Source organism: Blennius ocellaris (genome assembly GCF_963422515.1).
Source record: "Blennius ocellaris genome assembly, chromosome: 23".
Classification (NCBI taxonomy): Eukaryota; Metazoa; Chordata; class Actinopteri; order Blenniiformes; family Blenniidae; genus Blennius; species Blennius ocellaris.
In genome coordinates, this window is record NC_137672.1 from 8,703,061 (window position 1) to 8,718,572 (window position 15,512).

At 45.0% G+C, this 15,512-nt stretch overlaps 1 protein-coding gene across 2 annotated transcripts; it reads left to right on the forward strand.

Moving 5' to 3' along the window:
• The first annotated feature begins 64 nt into the window (after window positions 1-64).
• On the forward strand, window positions 65-12,776 carry agfg2 (ArfGAP with FG repeats 2). 2 transcript variants are annotated; one of them, XM_080519236.1, is made up of 14 exons: window positions 65-430; window positions 1,358-1,451; window positions 3,287-3,402; window positions 4,073-4,217; window positions 4,484-4,604; window positions 4,698-4,802; window positions 5,624-5,656; window positions 6,699-6,959; window positions 8,615-8,687; window positions 9,317-9,360; window positions 9,569-9,661; window positions 10,765-10,884; window positions 11,384-11,454; window positions 11,563-12,776. In XM_080519236.1, the coding sequence occupies exons 1-14, from the start codon at window positions 264-266 to the stop codon at window positions 11,608-11,610; spliced, it is 1,491 nt and encodes a 496-aa protein (XP_080375362.1). In that variant the 5' UTR covers window positions 65-263; the 3' UTR covers window positions 11,611-12,776. The 2 variants fall into 2 exon arrangements, with proteins under 2 accessions (XP_080375362.1, XP_080375363.1); XM_080519237.1 differs by lacking the exon at window positions 5,624-5,656.
• Window positions 12,777-15,512: the final 2,736 nt, after the last annotated feature.

Below are 15,512 nucleotides of genomic sequence, written 5' to 3' on the forward strand. Positions count from 1 at the left end.
TCTCTCTCACTCACTCTCTCTCCCCGCCTTGACGCGCCTTTCCACCGCGTTGCGTTGCGTCGGGGCCGGAGCCGCATCGCCTCCCCAATAATAAAAATGCGTGCGTGAAGAGCTCGGCGGAGTTGAACGGTGGAGGACTCGAGGAGGGTTTGTTTTTTTTGTTTGTTTTTAAATTTTTTAAATACCGGGGGAGGGGAGAACGCCGAGCCTGTCCTGTCAGGCACCGGGCCCGGGGAGAAGAGAGAGAAGAGGGAGAGAGAAAAATGTCGAACCGAAAGCACCGGGACAACCAGGAGATCTGCGCCCGCAAGGTCCGCGAGCTGGCCCAGTCCGGAGTAAACAAACACTGCTTCGAGTGCAGCCAGCCCGGGGTGACTTACACCGACATCACGGTGGGCAGCTTCGTGTGCACGTCGTGCTCCGGAATGCTGTGAGTAAAAAAACAACAACACATCAACAACAACAACAACAGAGCAAAACAAATGCAGGTTTTATTCGCAGAGCACTGAGCATCAGTGGGGAGACGCACGGATACTGACAGCAGTGGAGTAGAAACAAGCGCCAGGCCGGAGATTGCACCACGCACCAGCCTCACACTCATGTACAGTGCGAGAATATAGATTTATCCTCATTCTTCCACGGTGAACCGGGGGGGGGGGGGGGGGGGGGGGGGGGGGTGTTGGTGCGGTGGGACTGCCAGGCTTGAGCGCGCACATTAATTTACGCAGTGCTCTCTCTCTCTCTCTCTCTCTCTCTCTCTCTCTCTCTCTCTCTCTCTCTCTCTCATGCGTATGTTCCAACAGCTTCATAAACGACAGACCGCTTGTTGGTCATTTTCCAGCTCTGAGTTACGTTTCATATCGTCATGGTGCAGGTTTGACCCCCCCCATTCCCCTTCTCTAGGCTCCTGTCCAGTGTGTGTGTGTGTGTGTGTGTGTGTGTGTGTTTTCACATTCTGTTCTGCATGTTCAGCCTTAACACTCCTCAGGAAAACAGTTCCAGCACTTCAGTCAGCACTATTGCGCAATCGTGTGCACATGTATGTACAGCATTGTCCCACTTTGTGTGTGTGTGTGTGTGTGTGTGTGTGTGTGTCCTCAGCATGGACACATCAGGATCCTGTAGTAACTGAAAACACATGTTTCTCCGTCACATCCGGGCGTGTGTGTGTGTGTGTGTGTGTGTGTGTGGCACCTAGTTCCACAAGAGAATCTTCCCTTCAGCTCACAGTCACACACAGATGTTTCCTCTCACACCTGCTCCGGACTGCAAATCTTCACTTTTTTTTTTTGTTTCGTTTTTTTTCTTTTTTTCGTGTCTTCTTACTTCCCTCCCCATGTGTCCTCTTGTGTCCCAGGAGAGGCCTCAACCCTCCCCACAGAGTCAAGTCTATCTCCATGACGACTTTCTCGCAACAGGAAGTGGAATTTCTCCAAAACCATGGCAACGAGGTGAGTGACGGTCCCCTTGGAGGTTTCCATTGATATCAGAGGCTGGAGATGATGCGCCTGCTATTATTTATTTATTTAATGTGCAAAACCACTTGGAAGTAGTTTCGATAGCCAAAACTTTGCACAAAAAAACAACAAACTCTACAATTGTAACCCAAACCGAGGTGTTTTCTAAACACTCGGTTGTGACATGTTAGTATAAACAGTGTTAAATCGTTGTTTTCTACCATTTCAGTTGCCCGTGGGTGTGAAGTTGCAATTTCGTTGTGAATGGATTTGGGTTCCCATGTTTTTTATTCTGCTCCGCGACAGCAGCTACTTTTTTTCCAACTTGCGATGTTTGCGATCGACTGCAAAGTCTGTGTATGAATGAATCACCAGTTCCCAGATAACCGGAACGTCGGCGGCGAGTTCTGATGCGTCAACAAGTGACTGTCGCGTCGAGCAACTTATCTTAACCTTTTTAAAGGCATTTTGTTTTTCACTCAAACGATGTTATCTCGCATGTTGTGCTGATAACAAAAGCAAAGCTTTCAGACCTAAAAAAAAAGTGATTGTAACCCAACTGCTTATCTTTTGCCAAACACAACCCAGCATCTTGCGAACTACGTTGGTCCTCTGTTCTCGGTATTTGGACGTCACCCGAGGCGTTCCGAGGTTTAATGTTCTCCACCTGGCTCTGATATGGAACATGAAACGTCCCCGGGGTTCTACCGTTTGGACCCGTCTTTGTGGTCGGGGCCTTTTCTTTTATGTCTGGGAAGAAAGCTTGTGCTGGGGCACACGCTGTGCCAAGAGGCGAGAGGAGCAGCTCGTTCTGTCCCACAAAGCCCATCATCTAGTTCCTCTCTGAGATTTTTGCTGTTTCATCTCACCTGTATGTGTGTCGTTTCTATCGTGGGGCGGAGTTTCCGCTCCATTTGAACGTCAACGTGTGCGTTTGCTTTGTGTGTATCTGTGAAGACCTCAGGCACAAAGCCGGAGTTAAACGCACGACTCAAAACCTGTAGCATTTCCTCCAAGAGTCTTTTATTTAAAAGGCGGCAAGACGAAAGGAGACGTAAAAATCCCTCCTATTAGTTCTATGTATTGTGGATGTTCCACACGACCTTGATTCACAGCGGGTTTTGGGTCCAGGTTGGTGTCGGGAGGTTTGGGTGACTGAACGGCCTCCTCCCTTTGTTAGCAGGGGGTTCAAGCTCCAGTACCTTCGACCCAGACTCCAGTAAAGACTCATGGATTACTGATGAAAGCTACACAAGCGTTTGGCATCTCATGAACCAGATTCTCGCAAGAGTCCGTTTATCTGCTCATCAACCAGAACCTCGTCCTGCGTTTAGCAGTGAAGCGTCTGTTTCCACCTCAAACGTCCAAACCGACCCGGTCCGACTGTTTCCGTCGTGACGGAAATGAGGCTCTGCTTTGGGAATCGCTGGCGTGGGCGGCGCTCACTCCTCAGCCTCCATCACACAGCTGGAGTGTTTCAGGAGGGGATTTATGAGCCGGTTGTGTGTGTGTGTGTGTGTGTGAGAGAGAATGTTGAGTATGATGAGTGCAGAGCCAGAGGTGTGTGTCGCTCAGGTGTTTCTCCTCATCAGCCTCTGAAACGAGCCGCCCGGCCGACGGTGATTCACCGGCGGCGAAACGCGCTCGCTGCACTCTTGACTCTCGTCCACCAGATGAATCACTGATGAGACAATCTGTTTGTGTTTGTCGGAGATTCTCCGAGGCGAAATGTCAACGCCAAACAAACAGGGATTGCGCTTTGATTCTTATGCTATAATTAAACACAATTAGACTCTGACGCTGTCTGTTTAAATCCGGTGTGTGTTCAGGTTGGGAGGAGGACCTGGCTGTGTGTGTTCGACCCGAAGGTGGACGGCTGCGCCGACATGAAGGACTCTCAGAAGTTCAAAGAGTTCCTTCAGGATAAATACGAGAAGAAAAAATGGTGAGAATGTGACCTGGTCTTCAGACGCAGGCGGCCGAGGCTCGGAGGTGAACGGGCTGCCGTTCACAAACATCCTGTTTGTCTTTGTACCCTTTATTGATCCTTTTGACGTTCTGGTGAAAACTGGGACTTTTCCCTGCTTGCGGTTGAATCGACCTGAGTTTGAACCAATCGGCGGTCAGTGGGAGGGGGCGTGGAGCCGGGGAGGAGCTACGCTCAGTTAGAAGTGATATAGAAACCCTAAACAACCTCATAACAACATATACTGTGCAGATATGTAAAATATCCCAAAATGTATGAATAATGTATTATTATTATTTACTATTCTGATTTATTTATTCCTGCTATAGTGTGATGGAACCACAAAGTAGCCTCTCAAGTCTGATATTTTCATTAATAAAGGTTTTTTTTAGTTGATTTCTGAAAGATTAATATAATAATACATTTACTAATAAAGTGAGTCCGATCATATGAGAGTAAGATACCAGCTAAAAGTCTTGCTGAATTGCTGTGTTACTGCTTTTAGTCAAAATAGATGATTATATATCATAACTAATAAAAAAAAGAAATAAAATATATTCACCCTGATACATTTTTCTCATTATTGACATTATTGTTTCGATTTCAAGTGTTTCTCGGAGACAGTAACTCGATATGTTGTGTTTTGTAGGCATTTTTCCAAAAGTAAAAACCGGAGGGACGTGGAGGGTCCGTGGAGTCCGGGGGTCCAGGCCGTGCCTCTATCCCATGGTCCTTTACCAGGACAGGGTCCCGCCCACAACTTACCCCCCAACGCCCGAACCACGCGGCCAATGGTGAGAGTGTGAATGTGTGCGTTTGAAATGGATGAAGAGTAAAAGGAACAGAGTTGGTCGGAGACGAGGAGTTTTCAGAAGCGAGAGGGAAGGTGTGGAAGTCAGTTCAGGTCGTTGGTCCAGGCAGCCCCCCCCACCCCCACCCCACCAACATCAAAGCCTCTGCAGATGAATTATTGAGAAAAGATGAAAGAGACTCACTTCGCCTGCCTTTGTGTCTCTCCTTCTACCTCCCATCTGCTTCTCTCCCCTCCCCGGTCCTCCAGTCTCAGTCCCAGCTGCCGCCCTGGGATCGGGCGCCCGCCATCTCGCCCGCCGACATGCGGACGGACGTGTTTACCGCTCGGCCGTCGCGCTCCCAAAGCTTCAGAGACCCCCCTCTGAAAGGTCAGGGGTTGATCTTTAACGCCAAAAAAACCCAAACTCCTTTGGGTTCCAACTTGTACAGTTTCTTTTTCTATCTCCTCTTTCTTGATCCAGATCCCACCATGTGTGGGATAGAAAGACAGCGGCCGGGGTCGCTGTCGTCAGCGCTGGGCGGTCAGAGCCACACCCCCTCGTTTCCCGCCCTTCCACGACCCTCAGGTGAGGTCTTTCTCCTCCGGAGGGTTCTGTCTTCTCTTTTACTCGCATTTACCTCCTGAAACGAGCTGCTGAAGCTCCGAAAGACTTTGGTGTTTCTGTTCAGAGAGACTGCGTCTTAGCAAATGAACAGGCCTGCTTTTGCTGCGCCATATCTCAAAAAAAAAAAAAAAAAAGATATACGACAGTGAATGTTGCAGTAACGTTGATTTATATCCGGTGTGACGCTATCAGAATCCCTCTGCTGATTCCAGACAAAATGAGTCAGCTGTAAACTTTGAGTCATGTCTCTTTAAAGATCAGCGGCTTCGGGAGGAAATAAGAGGTTTGGCGTGTCGAGTGTCAAAACAGGTTGGAGGAAGTCGCAAGAGATTGAGCCACGTTGTTTGGTTCTTGCGAGCAGATCGTCACTGTAACCTCCTCCTGTTCTCTTCGCGGCTTCGCGGCATGAAGCATTTGGCCCGGCAGAGTGTCGGCATGCTGTCGCCAACGCGTGCAGATCGTTGAAATACTGTCGCCGATTGCCTCGGCTCATCGCTGACACTCGGTGGAGGGCGGAGGAGGTTGAAACGCTCCCGGGTTCTGATCTTATCTGTGTTTTTAAAAGACCCCCACTCTGGTTCGAAATGCTTTCATCCAGGTGCCAAACTGTGCTGCTTTCATGAATTCAACAGGCCGCCGACGGCAGCGGGGACAATGTGACACCAAGTGACACTCTCTCCTCTCTCTTCTCCACTCCTCCCTTCTATTTATCCCTCACTTTTTTTTTCTTCCTGTCTCTGTCTATCTCATCTGAACCTCCACCTCCTCCTCCCCCCCCGTAGCCAGTAGCTCTTTCAAAAACCACTTCGCTTTAGGTAAGGCACGGCGCCGAGTGTGTGTGTGTGCTTGAATGGCTGGAATCAATAAAGCTCCGCCGCGCTGCATCATTCATAATAGATGGCCGATCGGCAGGAGCGCCTGGCATGCATGTGAATCTCGGGGGGAAAGACACGGTGCTTTGTTTTAATTTACCGACCCCAGTCATTGGGTGCCACGCACATTTTTTTCTTTCCCCCGACTTTAAACCTCCTCTAAAAACGCCCCTGGTACTTCGCACCGTTCTGGCGTCGGAGCAATTATGTAGGACACAGCTGTAATCCCAGGACGCGCCTTAATATCGCGAAACAAGCAGTGTAGGACGGTGGAAACGCAGAAACAGGCAATCTGCCTCACGTCAAGTCTGGTCTGGCCTCTACCTCAGACCCTCAGCTGAGACGCGGGATAAACAAAGCTTATTGACATTTCTGAAGACCGGCATGCCTGACGTCTGCTTGCCTCACGCAGCGAAGTTGAACGTTATCGTGGAAGAACTGTGTCTTGGCTTGACGTGTGTGTGTGTGTGTGTGTGTGTGTGTGCGTGTGTGTGTGTGTGTGGAAGCATTTGTTGTTTTTTTCCCCCCTAATGCTTCATAACGTGTTGCACATGACAAGACGACGCTGAAGCGCTGCGGCATGGCTTCGCTAACTTGAGCATGACGTTGTTAAATTCTTTTCTTCTCGCGTTGTTTTTTTTTTAATGTGGGTTCACTCATTCTTGGTATGGTTTAGTCATAGGGTTACGACATTTTTGAGATATTTGTATACAGAGAAATGAATTTGCAGCATTTCCCCCGAAATATTGATCACTGTGTAGAAATTATAACGGAATTCTCTTAGTAGGTCAGTATTTGAAGGACTTTTTGTTCATGAAGTTATTTCTAAGAAAATTCATTCAGAAGCACATAAGAGCCATTCATACTGCCGAGTTTGATTTATTGGTAATTGACTAAACATAGTTTTTATCTGTTTTGACAATTCAAACCTGCACTTGAACGCATCGCTAAATCCGCACACTGAGACTTGTTTCCACACTCTCAGGTCGGACGGTGTCGGCCTCGGGGGCCTCGGGACCCTTTAGAGCCTTCCCCAAGTCTATCAGCGTAGACTTCGGGGGTCTGAACCACCCCCCGCCACAGTCTCTGCCTCAGTCTCTGTCTCAGCCTCAGCAGCACCTGCCGCCGCAGCAACAGTCCGCCAACGCCGGGCAGACGCCGCCGCCGCCGGTGGGCAACGCCCAGGACAGGTACGCCGCGGTGTCCCATCTGGACAGCGTCTTCTCGGACACCCCGACGACCGCAGGTAGGACATGTCCCCACCAATCCTTCCTTCTAGTGCTTCGTTATGTTAAAGTATCGTAGGAAACTTTTTTTTATTTTACTTCAATGTTCAAAGGTTGAGCCTCTTTACACTCCATTAAAAAGATGCTGATCCTTATACGAAGTGAAATAAGGATCAGCTTTGGTGGAGTTCATTGTATTTTTTAATGTTTCTTATTAATTCTGCGGCTTCACGAAAAGATAATTTTACGCATCGTAATAATTGAATTATTACAGTGTTCTTATGTCGCCTCTTAAGTTTTAGTTTCCACTCAAAACAGTGGGTTTAGTTTCCGTCTCTTTATCCCACTGATTTAATTACATGGAGGCTGAATTCAAGACGCTTGGAAGCTTAATCTCTGTGTTTATTTTCGGATAATTTAAGAACTCCTATTCAAGAACCTCCTATTCAACCTTGAACTCTCGTTCTCGTAACTCTGTATCACAACGCGCTGATTATCATAGAGTTTTCATTCTCGAACTCTTCTTCTAGAACTCTCATTCTAGAACTTTGACAAATATGGCCACTTCCCTGATAGGAGTTTAAGCCACTCGCAGTGGAAGATCCATTCAGATATGACTGGGAAGCCTTCAGATAGCCGGACTTTAAACACGACCAATACGGCGGACGTGTGGCAGTGACTGCTTGTAATTTGACACCAGCCTCACTCCGCTGCAGCTGTCGCCGCGCTTCAGAATCGTTTGAATGAAAGTCGCCAGCCGACGCCAAATTCATCCACAATCCGCTTCCACGGAAAGTCTGGAAAATGAGCCTCCTTCTGAAAGGAGTTATTAAAAAACCTGGTTCCAGACACTTTGGTCACGGTTGAAGTGCTCCTCCGACATCGCGACGCAAATCTGTGTCAGAAAACGCCGACAAAGTCCATGAGCTCACTTTGAAGAGTGGCTTCATTATGACCAGCTGACTGAGCTCTTAATGCTCCATGTGTCTCGATGCGTCCGTCTCGTGTCGCATTATCTTTCAATCGCGGTATTTTCACTTCCCGGACCTTCTTCCCCCACAGTAATGGATTGACTGGAGAGGCAAGAGTGTGTGTGTGTGTGTGTGTGTGTGTGTGTGTGTGTGTGTGTGTGTGTGTGTGTGTGTGTGTGTGTGTGTGTGTGTGTGATGCAGATTGCCACGGCCGGCTCAGCAACGTTGCGTAACATCCGTACTCCCAATGCCAAGGCTTTCAGCAGCTGAGTTATGTTCATTGTGTTCGCTCCAGATCAAGCTCGGTCTGATTCAAAGGACTTTGTTGAGCCGTTGTACGATCAGCTGTATGACCAGGGGTTCGCCTCAACGCACAGGACTCATGTGAGACGCCCCCGAGCCTGCTGCAGCAAGGCTTCTCGTTTTCTGCCTCCGTCACTGGCCTGGCAGACAGAGAGAGAGAGAGAGAGAGGGTTATTGATTTTCTGCCCCGGCCCACTTTGATTCATAACAAAGCGAACACAAAGGCGATATTTTATTCAGCGCGTTTGTGATTCTTTTTTTCTTCCCTGACGAATTACCGCCGTTTGTCGTCTTGCTTTTACTCACTCTTGATGACAACAGCAGCACTTAATCTCTCGGATTAGGGCTCGTTAAGGGCCTGAGGTGATCCGACTGACTCCGCCGAAATGTTTGTTCTGCAGCTCCCCCTGGTGGCCCTCCGCAGTACAGCACCCTCTTCGGCAACAGGCTCTCGTCCAGCTCCACTCCTGCCAGGTAGGGGGGGTGGGGGGGGGGGGGGGGGGGGGGGGGGGGGGGGGTTATTTCCTCAAATCTGATTTTTAACCCTTGGATGCACAACCTACCAGTACCTACACTCTTCCACACGTGGGGTCAAAAATAACCCCAATTCAAATCAATGCATTTTGGCAATATACTTGGTTGTTATTCTTCAAAATCTTTAAAACAAAGAGTTGCAATATTTTCATATTCTAGGTATTCCTCATAAAACACATTTGTGACATGATACCATTTGCCTTTTTATTTATTTTTTCATTAATTTGAAGAAATTGCAGTGTTTGTATCGTGACCCCACTGTTCCACAAGCAGTTCCTATGGAATCTTCTATGAAACTTAATTCTTAGCAACTCTGACTGTCCCACTTAAACATCTGATGTCAGCAATCTCACCACGCTGGAGGACATTTTTACCCAGCAACATATATGTAAGTATTATCTCCATTTAAGCATGTTTTATGAGGAATACCTGGAATATGGGGTCATTTTTGACCCCATGTGTGCATCTAAGGGTTAAAACAGGACAGATTTGTTGCTCGCGGCGCTTTTTTAAAAGTTAAAGTCGCCATCGATGCATCTCTACTGTCTTTCTTTCTTCTCCTCCTGCAGTTCCCCCGGAGTCGATACCGTTTCCAGCTCCCAGACTTTTGCAAGTAGGTGGAACGCCATCGATCCCCCCCCCCCCCCCCAGCCGAGGTGCACCGCCGCGGCTTCGTCTGCGAGTGGCGCCCTAATTAGACTGCATGTGGAACACTGGGAGCGGCGGCGGTCTCAATAGGCAGGAATGTAGCCTGTTAACCCCGCACACTGTGAATTATCTCCCCCATGCCCCCCCCCCCTCTCTCTCTCTGTGTGTCTCAGATTTCCCCAACCCATTCAGCTCCGGCTCCGGCTCGGCCTCCCAGCAGCCCGCTGCCCTCTCCCCCAGTAACCCCTTCAGCAATGCCTCGGGAGGTAAGCCTCTTGTTTGGGGCCCTTCAGCCTGACAACTTCCTCACAGCGCCGCTGCGTCCGACGGCTGTGGAAGTTTATACACAAATCAGAGCTTTAAAGAGGAAACTTTGTTATCCTGAGAAATGCGTGTTTGACGGCGTTTCCTGATGACCCACAGTGATGACCGACTCACTTCAGAGTGTGTCGACATTGTAAATGAAATGAATCATTCAAATGCAACTTTAGGAAAACAATAAAACCACAACTGATCATTGTAAAGTGAACATCTTATCCTTAATCAGTTGTTTCTGCTTTAAAATGAGTGTAAAGATACATTATTATGGCGGAAACTTATCTATCACCAAAAAACTGATCAGAATCTCACAGATTTCACCTTTTATAGTTAGAAAGTTGATTCATTAAAGTTCATTCTAATCTAAGATGTCTCTTCTAAATGGGTTTTGCTCCTCCTTATAAATCCCCTCCACATTTTGCACTACTATGCTCCGACATGAACACTTTTCTTATTTACCAAAAATGCAAAATTGTGGGAATTTTCATATATAAACACTGTCGCTTGCAGTTGTTTTCTGTCCGATGCGTTTTTCAAACAAATACAACAATCAGATAAACTGTGCTATTATAATAAATACTGCAAACAATTGCTTTAATTAAATGTAGTTATAACATTGTTAGTTTAGACTAGAGATGTCAATATAGTTCTATCGTGCCATAATAACCTTTAAATTTACACTTTTTCTTATATAAGTGATCAAAATGTCTTAATTTTTGTCAGTAAGTCTCACAATTTCAAGATAAATCTAATTTTAATGAAACGTCGTGGTGCAAAATACAGTGAAAAGTGAAAAATCTCCCATATATTCTATATAAAAACCTTTTTTTGGGGTGTTTTTTGGGGGATTGGAGCCTTTGGCAGGACGCTTTTGGCCCACAAGTTACCACGTATGCTCACCTGTTGGAAAAATGAATATCTATCATTTTCATTTTGATTTGATAAAACATTTATCCGTCGTCGTCACGTGAGGGATCTCGACCACGAAAGACTTCCCCGAATCCCTCCAGGCGTTCTGATCTCGCCGTACGTGGGCGCTTCTTCTCTCCAGGTGACTCCGGCGCCTTCGTCGCCTCGCCCGCCTCCGTCTTCCCTCCGTCCGCCTCCTTCCCTGCGCCCGCCGCCCAGAACGCGTTTCCTCATGAGTCCGCCACCAGCCAGGAAACCAACGGTGAGACTTCAAGCGCCACTTCGCATGTCTTCTTATTGCGTGAAGGGCAGACTGTGTGGGGGAGGTGGCGTCAGAAAATGGAATTAAATAAGCAAATTGCAGGTCTCAATACTCTATATTTATTCCGTAAAGCCATTTTTGACAGCTTTTTCTACGGAAACAAAACAAAGTTGGCCTTTTATGGCCTTTTTTTTTTTTTTTATCAATGAGTTTATAATTAAGAATAGCACTTTTTTGTTGCAAATATCAGTAAAATATTGTACGGTAAACAAATTTAGCAGAAAATCAACATTGCTCCTGTCTAGAATGACAAATATAAAGTATATTATACTATATTATAGTATAATGTATAATCTGAAAGCTGTTTTTTCTTCTCTCAACGTCCCTCGAACACGTCGAGCAGACGAAAGATGCTGAAATGGTCAAGGAATCCGTTTTTTTTTGGTTTGTTTTTTTATTATTTTTTAGCTCGTCTGAACGTGTCTTGTCCTTTGTGCAGGTTTTGCCTCCTTCCCTGCCTCAGACTCTCAACCCAAAGTTCCTCGGCCCATGTCGGTGAACCCGTTCACGGTGAGTGACCCCCCGCGGACGGGTGAGAAAGGAGGGGCTGGTTGCTATTTCTTTTCCTTTCTCACCCCCTCCTCCTCCTCCTCCTCCTCCGCCTGTCGTGTCTTGCAGGGAAATGTTTACCCCAGTCGGGGCACGTCGAAAAACCCTTTCATCTGACCCACCGCTCAGGGAGAACCTGAGGAGTCGCTGCCATTCCAAGGCCTCTGGAGTATTCTCACCCCACCCCTGGGAGGGTTGGACGTCCCCCGTCTCCCTCTGAGCCGTCTGTGTTTACGTGTCTGTGAAGGAAACAAAAAAAACAAACAAACAAAAAAATGTGCGAATGTAAATTCTGGATTTGGTGTCGTTGTGTGTGAGAGTGTTGGCCCGCCGTGTTCGTACCACGTGACCCATGTCAAACGGTGTTTGTGTGCCAGTAGACGCCACCTCAGGGCTCTGTGGGAGTCACGAGTCAAACGACGCCTCTATGAGTTTTTGCAGAGATACACACACTCTACACACACACACTCTACACACTCTACACACACACGTCGCTGCTGCTATTTTGCTTTCATCTCCTGCTTTTAGAAGTGCGTAAAAAAAACGGAAAGATCCACAAAAACAACGACGACGACGATGACGACGACAAGAAGAAAAAGCCGTCCAGTGAATACGTCAGCGTCGTCTTCTGCTTTAAGAACTGTGGAGTCTCAGTGGGCCCAGGGAGGCTCCGGCTGGGACTCCCCGCCTCGCGTCACGAGTTCCCAGACATGGTTTTAACAGCCTTAACAGCCTCCTGATGCATGTGGATTAGAAAGAATGGACAGACTTGTCTCTCGTATGTATGTGTGAGAGTGTGTGTGTGTGTGTGTGTGTGTGTGTGTGTGTGTGTGTGTGTGTGTGTGTGTGTGTGTGTGTGTGTGTGTGTGTGTGTGTGTGTGTGTGTGATACGTTTGTATTGGTCACCATTTTTTTATTTTTTTTTTATAATTTTTTTGTCAGATTTCCTCGGAAGGACGATCTACATGTTCCACTCTCAGGCTGCATGCGCTTAGAGGGCTAAAAGGAGATGCTACTGAATGTAAAAGCAATTTGAGAATAAATATAAACGTGTATTAAAATAACAAAACTTCATGGCTTCATGTACCCGACCAAAATTTTTGGGTTTATTTCTTCTTCTTTTTTTTTTTTTTTGGTTGACATGGAGGCGAAGTTTATTCCCCTTGTTTTTCCAAAAAAATTATTATTATTATTATTAAAGACAAAACAAGACATAAAACTCATGTAACGTCTTTGTAATGACAAAAATATTCATGTTCATAAACTCGGTTTGTTGCTTCTTATCAGTTTGCTTTGGGGGTTTTCTTTTCCTGCAAAAGTTTCCTACTTATTTTTTAATAATATATATGAAAGATGTCCAATCGTGGTATTAAAATAAACATTGTGGAGGAAAAACTACAGTTTACAGTAAGTATGGAGAGGTTCGCTGTAGTTCTAGTTCCTGCCACCAGGTGGCGCGTGGTCTCCACTTTCCCCTGACCTCGTGTGCAAGGTTACTTCTGGATGCATATTGCATAACAACATACATACTGCATAAGCGCTGAGCACAAAGATAGAAACCCCTCAGAGCCACCAGAATGACCGGAATAAACCTCTTTTCATACGAGGTGTTCAGATCCGCTGCGTCTCTAAAAATAATAATAATAATATTCCGTGTGGTATTTTTAGTGCAGATTTAGAAAGATGGAGGTGCTGCTGAGCAGCAGACAGATTAAATAGGACAAAAAAAAACAAAAAACAGTTTGATGACACAGTCTGGGTCCCAGATTCATCTGCTTGCTCTAATGTTCATCCAGGAATTTGATCACAATTACAAATCTGACGGGGGTCATTCACTTGCGTTATTTATGTTTTATTGTTTTGATGGGTATTATTATTATTATTTTCTTTTATGAATCTGTTTAGGAAGGATCTGAAGAAACTGTCGAAATTGTGTTCTATTTACAATTCGACAAACGGCAGAGAGGGATTTTTTTTTTTACAATAAATAGGACAGGATGGGCACATGGACGAGCCAAGGCTGGGATCTTTACACCACACGCACACGCACGCACGCACACGCACACAAAGTGATGCTGCCTTCAAGGACACTAGGAAACACGACAACTGGTAAAAGTGACCTCAGGATAATTCAAAATCCAATTTTAATAAAAGACTAATGGTAAAGCAAGGGTGTAACAGACGGGAGGTCATATAAACTAGATAATTCATTAAAACAAAGAACATATAAAATATAAAAAACTCAATTTATTTTACATGAATGACACATTAAAGTGTAAATATTTGTCCTGGTGGCTGCAGGATGAATCTTGATGTTCAGATATTCGTCCACACTGCAGGATTTTTCCTGCAGCCAATAAAAATCTCTATATTTCTATATTGCGCAATCGTTACGTAAAACTCTGACATGTTGGACACGTCCCATCTTATTATCTAATCTTGTGACTCTTTGTTGTATTTGTTTTTGAGCTGACATGGTGCACAGTCCAAACATCAAGACACACACACACACACACACACACACTTGGTGCCAGAGGTAATCTTGTGTAATTTGGTCGCTGCCCAGATTTCTGAGCAAATAAAACTTTGAAACTTTTGACGCGGCTTTAAAAAGTGAAACTGCTTCTGTTATGAACGCTACTAACTATTTATGTTCACAGGATCAAATATAGACATTCACCATACAGCTTTTTTTTTCTTTATAGTGTATGCGATTAATATTTCATATGACACATCAATAAAAGATGATACAGCACAGTGATTGCAATAATAGTGGACTTTTACGCGTTAACATTTTACTGTTTTGAAGCGACCCGCCATTATTATTTTAGTTTGGTCATTTTCTGTATTTGATATTTTCATTAATCAGTCTTTCTGCAGTAGTTTCGCATTTTTGTTTGTTTTTAATTAATCTAGAACTAACAAAAGCACATCAAACTTTTACTTTGGTGTTCAACATAAACAAAATACTGATTAAACTTCTTTACTGAGGAATAATAATGTGCAGATTTAACAAGAATGACCCAAGATGTACAAGTGAAAGGTTGAAGAAGCCTCCTATTTTCTGTTTTTTCCACTCATTTTCACTTCCAAAGTATATTTTCTTTCTTTTGTCCAGTGACGTCTGTATGTTTTAAAGCTTTCGTTCTTTCTTTTCTCCCCATCCGTGGAGCATGACGTGCACTGAATAAAACACAAAAGAATCGTCTTATCTATAAATCATCATCCCATCCACTCGGTTGCGCTCAGCCTCAGCAGTGGAACAAAACACGATCATGCTGTGATGAAAGGAAAGAGGAGAAATAAGAAGTAGAAATACTGATAAAACGCCACTGTGGTGCAGGAACAGAAAAGTTGCGATTATTCGCTTTTCCCATAAAATCTGCATTTTATTCTGAGGATCCGTTTTTAGCATAAATCAACAATAACTAACCAAATTGAAACAGAAGGACATTTTGAGCAAAGCTGTGAGCAGCAGTAAACATAAGTAGAAAATACTCCAATTATTGTGAATGACTGGGTTTTTTTTGGTTTGTTTATGTGTTTCTTGTTAAGTAACTCATCCTACTTACATTTAAGTCCAATGTATATAATGTTGTCTACTATTAGAATGATTTAAAAAATAATAATCTGCATTTGTGTAGAAAATGCTGCTTTATATTCACTTACTTTATTGTTCTTTACACTGGTCTGTGACTGTCTTTCATTGAAAATCTTTTTTAAATATTCATAAATACATTTCCCCGTGTGTAATGAATAAAGTCTTGTCATATCTATGCCGTATAAATCTTTTGTACGTTTACAAACGTATGTACTTCCATTCAGTTTTAGTAGTTTTATAGTTTTATAGAGTCACACGAATAGCAATTCGAGTTGGTCGTCTGTCCATACAGATCTCTGAGTACTCGCCACTGTTATTGTGTAAAGCATATGTGTGAGTGATTTCATTACAACAAAAAGCCAAAGTTGTCAATTTCACACAGGACATTGTAAATATTACTGCTATTATGTGTATTTCT